Raw genomic sequence first — 10,532 nt, forward strand, 5'->3', positions numbered from 1 at the left:
GCAGCAGCATGTGGTACAATTCCCAACTTACCAAGTCGCTTCTGACTCTGAAGTTTGAAGGTTTGAACCATGGCCACAGCCACCTGTAATTCTGAAACCTGCAGTGTGCTTTGCTGCTCCAAGGTGCAAAGCACCAGTTTGCAGTTTCATACTGTGGGTCTGAAAGTGTTTTGTCCCACCCAGTGAAAGGACAGTAAAAGGAGAAGCAGCACACTGATAAACTCATCTCTGGCTCTTTCCTCCTTTAGCATTCTCTTTGCAGTGCAATACAACATATGGGTTCCTTGTGTTGCATCTCCCTCCCCTAGTCTGATCTATGCATTACAGATTCAGCTCCCTGCTGTAGTTTACTCAATAAATAAAAGTATATTATAAAGCTGAACTAACCTGCAAACTCACCTATTCGCATTCCAGTACTAGGGGCCCCAATCTTCCTTTTATTCCCCCGGCCATCTTTATTGGCAGTGCCAGCATGACATAATCATATGCCAGCATTCCCTGAAACCAGATGTGATCAGACAGGTAAGTTACATTATTCCAAAAGTGACATCTCCTGATCATACAAAATTATGTGTTGAATTTTTATCCCACAGGGATACATTGATGTGTGTTTTTTATATATTGAGTGTGAAGGATGGCATTGCTGATGATATAATGATGAAGGAATAAGATAAAGGAGAACAATGATTGTTCTATTCTTGTCAGGCATCAGCAATGCTTCCCATACCATGCTGTGATGGGAGAGGGATGGGTAGTGATGCCCCCCAGGTCAGGGGATCGGGTGCCCCCATTTATACACACATCTGCTGATGCCAGGTGAATGATTGTGGTGGGAGCAGACTACAAGTCCCGTCATGCTGCTGCCAGTGAAGCCCCCCTTGTGGTGTACGTAGGCACAGCCCCATCGTGCCGCACACCTCCCCTTCTCCGGGCTGCACACCATCCGGGGCTGGAGGAGCTGTATGTAGACTGATTCCTCAGCAGCCGGGCACCGAGCCTCCAGAAGATGCGCCCTGCCCTCTGAGACTGGCACAGACATGATTCCCGACCAATCCAACCATGTCGTGTCCACCATCGAGAACCTGCCGGCGGAGAGCATCTCCAGCAGCCCCGGCCCTGTGCACAGGATCAGGAAAGTGTTTAACAGGTGAGAGCCATGGATAACTGGCACCCAACTCATGGCAAAGTCATGGCAGCATATGGGCATATCATACCATCCACACCTGAAATCACAGCTTTGCCTTTATTTATTCCTATCAGAAAACAAATTATTCATGCAGGGCACAACTAATTCTGCTCTGATATCATCTCAAGTCTTCTCCTAATGGTCACCAACAACCCTGCTAGATAGCCATGCCAGCCTGATTGCCTTGCCCAATGCCTGCCTACCTACAAAGGGCAAGCACACACATTTTGTGTTTCTGGGCCCCATAGCAGTTGCATGGCTTTGGCTCTTCCAAATGGCTTTGGTTAAATCCCCTAGATATGACACATAGAATAAAGCTGTGAGCCAAAACAACCATTTAATAGCCATTTGTACATCTAGGGTAAAATGTATTAACCAATTAGTCATATATATATATATATATAATATATATATATATATACACACACACATAGATATATATACACACACACATATATATATATATAAATATATATATATATACACACACACACACACATAGATATAGATATATATATATATATATATACCTGTGAAAAGGAGTGAGGGATTCCCTGGGCTCTCCTTTACAAGATTTGTACTATTCATAGTAACCAATCAATACCTGTTCAGGTTTACCTACTTGCTGCTATGAAAAATGACTTTTCCATGAGTCAACCTTCTATTAGTCTTGATTGTTTTGTTGGTGAATGTAGCTTGTTACCAGAAAGTCATCTGGAATTCTTTATTGTGATTGAAACAAGAAATCAAAGCAATTTCCCATCGTAATATAAATATTGTAAAACTTCCCCATAATATTATAAATAGTGGTGGTATTTGTGCACTTATATTATTATTATAGTAAATATTATTATTAGCCTGTATATATGTCCATATAATTTATTTTTGATGTATTTATTTATTTCTATATCATTTTATTTCTCATGATGATTTGCCTTTCACTTGTCATAAATCCATTGAGGATTATTTACCTTTTCATTATGCATTAGTTGTAAGCTTGACAGTAATTATCGTATCCCCCTGATGCAAACTAAAGACAGGCAAAGCAGATCTCTGGTTGATTGGTATGGTTTATGGCAAATTTGGAAGTAAAAGCAATGTAAATAAAGCATTTCAAATAGTTTTTTGTGACAAGTGAGAATAGAAAATTGCTCAAATATCCAATTTATTTCATGTTCAGTTTTCTGAGTTCCGTAGAATTTTTTAATTGGGAAGTAGGTGGGATATGATGTCATTGCAAATCTCCAAGCATGCGGGGCACAGAAAAATCTCAGCAGGGGAAAGTCTTATTTGTCAGCAGAAAACGGTCCTGGGCTCACAACCTGGTAAATAGTACATATCTGCTCAACCATTTGAACTGCTTTACAAAGACTGCTGAAAGGAAGCTTGATCAGTCATCCAGAATAAATCATGGAAATATCACATTGTATCTATGAAATAGAGCAGTTTTACATCAGTTTGTTCCAATTTTAGTAATTTCCCCGATGTTGTGTTCTGTAAATATATGTTGTGTCCAATGGTTCAGCACAGATATAAATAACACCATTGCCTGTCGGTGCTAGGGCTCCTAAGTGCTTCTGAGTTGGATTCTTCAAGTACAAGTATATTCCTGTTCTTTGTACTCTTATTTCCCCCTCCTATTCAAAAATGTTCTGCTTGGATAAGTGGATTGTACCTACATTTGTTTTGGAGCAGGTGTATCGCTGTGACTGTTTTATTACATTGTAATGTCTTCTGGGAACATGATTGATGGGTATAGTCCTATGTACTCTGAAACACTGGAGAACGTTGCGAACTGTATAAATTAGGTATATAAATGATAACTGATTTTGCTTTGTGTTATAGAACGCATAGATACTACACTCTAGATATAAATAACTCCCTATATGACCACCTTATTCCATTCACCAGAGCTCTAGGGTTGCCCAGAAATTATAGGTGCTTGAAAATACAAACTGAATTTGTCACAGTGCTGGTATGGAAAATAATGCTGCATATGGTTAGAAGAAACTCTTTGCTTACACATTGTACCAACAGAGTGTGCATATTTCCCAGATGTGCCAACATATGTATTGATGGGCCAGCCTTGGGTTGGATTCTCTCCTAAGGGAAAGCATTGCAGATATAAGCTGTGGTATATTGTTAAGTTCTGCTGACTTGTGTCCAAAGCCACAGACTCAGTCAATCATCTCGTCATGTCATGGGTAAAAACCTTGGTACAATTCCCCATTGTTCTTTCTAATCGAAGCCTTAACATGTTGGTAGGCAGGTAATGAACAGAAAGTTGTAGCAAGTAGGTCATGCTTGGCCAATCCTTTTAACCGATGGTAACACTTTCAATAGGTTCTACAATGGATCTTACAATTAATCAGATTCTTTGCTCATGACTAGTAATACATAGAACAAAACCATTTGGTCATTTTGTAATATCCCAATCCAGTTAAACCTATACATCAGTGATGAGAATTATTGCACATTAAAGCTGAAAATCTCTATGTTGTGCAGAATACATTATCAATGATCTTATATTAAGGTCACCACATATTTCATTGGTTTGCTATGTGTCTTATATTGCCTACAAGTGAGAGGTGGCATATTCTTGGATCACCTGAGTTCAATGATAAGAAGAACCGTAGTTTAAATTAAAAAGCATTCCACTTCAGGGCAAGCTTGGTCCTCTTTGCTGGGCTTGGATACAACTACTGTATCTTTTCCAACATTGTATGAATTCCTTCCAGGCAATAATAGGGGGTTTGTTGGGATCTGTGAGAGACAGTCATTTATACTGTAATAGGAACATAGGCTAGTGGTGATTAATGAACTGTCCAGCCTGAATGTTCTTTTTCTTTGTAGCCGTGAAACAGGAAACACAACAAGTATTGGACTTAAAGGGTCTTAACAAATGGACCTCAGCTGTACACTGACATGGTGACATGTGTCCTCAGAATTTCCTGGTGCCTCTCCCAGACACATGAATGAAATCACTTAAATGATTTAGATTAACTTAGATGTCTAGACAGGCTTAAAATATGGCAGCGTGATTAGCAAATGATATGCAGTTCTGTAATTTCAGCGGAACATGGCACTTTTATTATTTGACCGAGAGGTCATACACAGAATGTTGTGTTAGTATGAAAATCATTTAATGCAATGTACAAAACCATGCGCTCATTTACATTCATTTAATGTGCCTATCAGTAAATATTAATTACTCATATGTATGGTTATGATAAGGATACTTAGGATACTTGTAGTATGAATATATCTGTGGTATGGTGAGGAACTTTATTTTGTATTATTATTTGTAGGTGCTGGGAACCATCAAGAGAGCATGCCCTAAATATATAACTGTAGACCTTCAAATATATCTAAACACAACACCAAAGTGTAATATATTGTAGTGGGAAGAAATTTTAGGCTGGTGGCACCACCTCTATTGTGACCCAACTCTTCAGTAACCACCAAAGAACAGCCGGGTGGTTACTGAAATGTGCCGGGTTGAGGGCCCTGCTAAAAGGGGCTGGGCGGAACATTGTAAACTGGGATATCATACACCGTTATCCTTCCTCCATTCCATTTCCATCCATATGAAGTACAAAGTTCCGATCAGGAAAGCGGGTCTAGGGTGCCCTTTCCCAACCTTTTTATGAAACTATGAAATATCTTTTGAGACTAGAGTAAGCTGCAAAAGCGTATATTTGTGTTCTTGTAATTTGATATAATTTATCTATCAACGAGTGTTGCTCGTAAAACAGGTTCACATTTTTGAACAGCTTTTACTTTTGCTAATGCTCTTGCACTTTGCATTATCCCATATACGCTAGATCAGGGGTGCCTAACAGGTGGATTGCGATGTATCGGTAGATCGCAAAGCCAGCTTAAGTAGATTGTGGAGCCCTGCCTTTCAAAATAAACTCTACAGCGCACAGGAGTTATTAAGTCCAAATACCATTCCACTATCACTGATGATCATTTGAAAGTCTGTTTGAGGCTGGCTACCAGCAATTACTGTCTGGACTATGCAACTTTGGCTGATTCTATTCATTTTAAGACATCATCGGAGTAAAGTAATGGCCAAAAATGTACAGAATTGTATTGTGCCATACATGTTCATGCTGTTATGCAAAGTAAACAATATTGACTTGGTCATTTTAAAAGTAGCTCGCAAGCCAAAAAAGTGTGGGCACCCCTGCTCTAGATACTCTACAAAGGAACTTTCTGCAGAAGTCTGTGTGCTCCAGCAGTAGCTGAATATTATCATTTTACTGCCATGACCACAGCAGCAGGAAAGCGGTGACAATGTGTCAGTTAAAATGTTGCATGATGAAAGAACATGTCGGTGGACGCACCATGCTAGTAGGAAAAATGAAAAAAAAAAAAAGATTGTGTTTTGGATTCAACAGGAATACCTGCAATAACATATATTATGCTTTAGATAGAAACTGTGTAACCATAAATGAGTAAAACCAATTTTTTTTTTATTTCTTTACAGATTAATTTGCATTATTGCCTTTCTATCAGTGGGTGGACCTTCTTGGATCTGTCCATTCCCACTGACTTCTGATCAAATGATAGACTTTGATAAATTAAGATACAACCTTATATTGGCGTCTCATGGTTCATTGTGCAGGGTTACCATTTCATTCAATAAATATGAGAGAAATGTGGAAATAGTATGATTATTTTTCATCTGGAAAGTGCTTATAAATATTCAGCATTCTGCAGTTTGCTTTTCAATTATCTTGCAGAATCATTTCATAGCATCCTGCAAAGCCATTACCTACAAATAGAGAAACAGTAGGCATTTCTATTTTTAATGAAAAAGAAAATCAACACATAGCAGAGGACAAAATTACAAGGTTTCGACATAAATAACCTATTTGGAGTGTATTGCACTTGTTGGTCCTTCGTTTAATTACATGGTAGAAGAACCAAAGTACTGATCCCCATCACAACCAGAATTCACTTTTTGCTGGGCTTGTGGTTGACTACATGACCATGGAATTGGAATGCTTGTTAGGGATTACAGAATCCTATTGTTTTTTGCAGCTTATTAGATAATGTTCATCTAGTTTTTCAACACCTGTTCAAATACTTTGTTAGAAAAGTACATTTTCTTAGTGTAGCATTACTATAACAAAATTTCAGTTTGTTCGTTGGTTAAAGTGAACCTAAACTCAAAGTTTGTTTTTATATAAACTGGTAGACAACCCTTTTATATAAAGTAAAAATATTCTTCTTTTTTTACTGTAACACCCTTTTTTTTAAGCACCTCCTCTTTCTGTCTTGATTGCTGCGGCGATCAAGTCTGAATGGGAGCACATCGTCTCCAGGTATACCTACATCACACATCCCGGGAGTGCCTTGGCCGCTTCTTCTGCGCATGCCTAACAACAACCCAACTAAAGGGCATGAGAGCTCTTGGCTGTGTGGAAAGGGCACAGCTACAACCAAGCACAGCTACAGAAATGGGGTTTTTAAAAAGTTTGTTGAAAAAGTTGATTGCTATAGAACTTGTAGTCAGTTTACGGGGCTAAAAGAGAGGGGCTGGGGAATTTTAGATAATTGAGCATGCCCTATAGGAAAGAATCATTTAAACATATTTTACTCAGTATGGTACACCTTATTGAACATACAGTTGCTCAATAAAGGTAATTTGCATAATTGAATGCATGAGTAGCAATATTATATATTTAATACAATTAGCTTTTATTACAGCAGTCCAATCATTAATATTGATTAACATAGCTAATTCTACACAATATTGTTAAAAAGAACCATTATTTCACCATTCCTCTTGATTCAAGTGAAGTGATTATGTTTTCAAGACAGCTTACAATTAAATCTCAATCACAATAAGTTATATTTTGACCTCTGTTACTTTTTTTGTGTGTTGGACAGAACATTTCTGATTAGCACTATTTGTATTTAAACCAACCTCATTAATTGACACTGACAATATTTTTTGTAAAATAAACACACGTGGAAACATTGAAAATATTCATCATCATCTCATTATCACCATTCTTTCTTAGTATGTCATAGATATGCAGATGCCAGTCAGGAACAACCTAGCCAGTAGAACGTCTACTTGTGCTTCATGTGTTGGTCATCCTGATGAAGTGATGAAGTAGTCGATGATGAACCATATAATGCATCACTTCTACTGCAACCCATTAATCCTAGTCAGCATGTATTGAGCTAAAACATACAAAGTTGCAAAACACCCTAAAGCCACTCAATATAATAAAGTTATCTCCTGAGCACCCTAGGAGACCTGAATCCAAGAATACGCACAATTTCCATTATAGAAGTAGCAGCACCCTCACTTGAAATGAATGCCTTTGTTTTGGGATATGGCTTTTTGCACTGGTGGATGTAGATGGGGTGTGTGCCAGAGTTCCACATTTGGTGATGGACACTATCATGGAACTGGAGTCTCCAGAACTGAAAAGAAGCCACGTAGAAGCTCAAAGCCACTGTTGTTGGGCCTTATAGATCCAAGGACTATTTTTTACAGGCTTTATTTTTTCCCCTTAAATTGCAGGGTTTAACCCTTACAGATCTGAGCCAATAAAAGAGAATAAATGATCAACTGCTCCCAATACCTGAAAAGCACAGATGGTTTCTTCTCTCCTGGCAACTGAAAGCACCAAGACTAGGTCTTTTACTGTCATACAATTTTGATGGATCAACTTAAAGATAAACAGAAAATTCTAATAATTTTCGAGCCAGTCATATAATACAGTATTCCCCAGGAATTTGTTTTTAAAGCGGAACTAAATTAAAAACAAAAAATCACACTTACTTTTAATCTCGCAGGTCCCTCGATGACACTGGTCTTTCCCATGATCTGGTCCTGCATCATTCTGGAATTCCTCTTCGTCTCGGCGCAGGGGAAGCGTTGGGTGCTGCCATCTTCAATCTTCTTCGGTCTTCTTTCTTTGTCACCCGATCTCGCACTGCGCAGGTGTAAGATCGGGTGCCGTAGTTACTGTGCAGGGGAAAAAAAAAGAGAGCCAATCTCACTGCGCATGTGTCAGATTATCATCTCTTTTCCCTAGAAGGAAATCCCTAATCTCGGACATGCGCAGAAGGAGCAGCCAAAGCCTCCCAGAATGCGTGACGTAGGTATCCTGGGAGACTCTGTGCTCCCATTGTCTTGATAGCCGTGGCGATCAAGACTTCAGGGGGATGCTGCATCTTTAACTACAACATTTTTACCTGAGATAGAAGGGTTGTCTAGATACCTAGTTTAGGTACGCTTCAAGTTGGGTGGAAGAAGTTGTAGGTAGGTAGCAGCCCCTGTAATGTGACCCAACTTCTCAGTTTTCACACAGAAATAGCCGAGTGGTTACTGAAAAGTGCCGGGAGGTGCCAAAAGGTGCTGGGGAGAACATTGTAATATATGGTACAGTTAGCCAATTCTAAAAAATTTTCATAGTTTTTTTTTTACTTTTTGTTCTTCATTGATCCAGTCTCAGATTGTGAAACTGCTTTAGTAAAAAAACACAATATATGTTACAGATCTTACTTTAAATAATGACTTGTTTCTTGAAACAATCATGATCCAAGAAACCCTTTTTTATTTTGATGTTGTAAGCAGTGGATTTACTACAAGAAAATGCTGTAGGAAGTGTTGATTTGTTTATATTTTTGCACAGCTCAGGTCAGTAAATCAGCTGAGAAACCTGGAATCATTACTCATGGATAGCAGGTAATGACTTAGCTCTTCAGCTTCCAAGTACATTATGCTTTTTCTTACTACTAAACTGACTTTTTCTACCTGGCTCAAGTCTTGCTTATATTTATATACCCCTCAAAGCAGTATATAAACCCAATCTGGAAACCTTACATATAGAAAATTCTTAATAATAACAGGTGTTGTCTATAATATTTTAATAGGTTACATAGTTATTTGTACGTCTGAAAAGTTTCATATCCAAAGGAAAAAAAATAACCTTTATTCTTTGAACCCTAACCCCATTGCTTATCCAAAAGAAATCAAGCATTATTTTAAACTGTAATGCAAATTTCCCCAATCTGAAAAACATCTTTCCAACACCCAAAGGCAACAAGATATTTCACCACGCTTTCTATGGTGGAAAAAAGAGACACCAATAGCACAAGGTTCTACACAGCCAATCATATAGACCGTGAAGAATTAATAATTATTAGGTAAACCCACAAGTGCATTTATACCATTTTACTTTTTCTTTTGAGTTAAATGTCAATGTTTTAGACCAAAAGGGAAAACTGAGGAAATATGATTAACTAAGTAATTGATTATACAGGAAAGACAATTTTCAGAGCCCTTTTATTTTCTAAACTGCACAGGCAGCATAAAAAGGCACAATGGTTGGTTCCTGTACGTATAGAAGATGTCCTACAGATATGGCCAGGCCTATATTTGCCATAAAATACTTATGCTCTGGAGGGTTAGAGGAGGAATACATACTTCTGGGGTTACTTTCTTCTATATATAGTTACCTTTGGACATCTGAAAGTAAACTCAGCACCAAGACCAAAAAGAGAGTGGCAGTTGAGATCAATGACAGTAGTAACAAGAAGACATCTTAGAAGTTTGAACAGATCAATTAAACCTAAGCAGCATATTCTGGTTTTCTTCTCTGTATACTGATCCATTATCCTTCTTGGGGATAAAGAGAGTGGAGCCTTAGCAAAGGGATGTCATCATGAAAGAAGCAGTATCTTTAAATAGATTTCTGAATAGGATTCTTCAACTTGGAAACAGCTATTGCTATTTTACTTTGTCCTGTGTAACATTTAAGCTGATCTTGTAGACAATGACTTTATTCTGTCAGCATTTTCTAATTATCGCCTTCACAGCATGAGTAAATAAAAATAAACAAAAGTAATTTAAAGGTGTTACCTCTGATAGCTAACAATATTGGAAATCATTCCACGCTTTCTGTCTTAGAAGGCTCTAAGCCTTTATGTATCGGGTGAAGGTGCCTTGGAGCTTTGAAAGCTTGAAATGATTTGCAATCCTAGTAAGCTCCTGAAAGCATCACCTTCAAATGCATGTACTTTTTTAGTTCTATCTGTGATATGTGCTGTACTTTCCGTTTTTGATATCATTTTCTATCAGATTTTGTACACATCTGATATATACAGCAAATGTTTTGTCTGTAATGTTCTTGAAAAATGTATAGCGAGATACTGTAAACGAGAGATATATCAGAACCCAAGAATGGGCAGTTTTTAAAGTGAACCTGTGATTTGCCCAGTGGCACTCGAAGAAAAAAGGGAAGAGTATCATGCTCCTTTTTTTAACAATTGTTGCTTTAAAGGACAATATAGTTTTTTTAGTTCATAGATTGGA

The 10,532-nt window shown here is 38.0% G+C and overlaps 1 protein-coding gene across 1 annotated transcript in view; it reads left to right on the forward strand.

The window, feature by feature from the left end:
* The first annotated feature begins 880 nt into the window (after nt 1-880).
* Nucleotides 881-10,532, forward strand: part of SLC35F1 (solute carrier family 35 member F1) — a 163,219-nt gene continuing 153,567 nt past the window's right edge. Inside the window, exon 1 of the mRNA XM_072408811.1 lies at nt 881-1,147. Coding sequence (XP_072264912.1) covers nt 1,038-1,147 — 110 coding nt within the window. The 5' untranslated portion in view covers nt 881-1,037. The remainder of the gene's footprint in view (nt 1,148-10,532) is intronic.

This window comes from Pyxicephalus adspersus, chromosome 4 (genome assembly GCF_032062135.1).
Source record: "Pyxicephalus adspersus chromosome 4, UCB_Pads_2.0, whole genome shotgun sequence".
In the NCBI taxonomy this organism is placed as follows: Eukaryota; Metazoa; Chordata; class Amphibia; order Anura; family Pyxicephalidae; genus Pyxicephalus; species Pyxicephalus adspersus.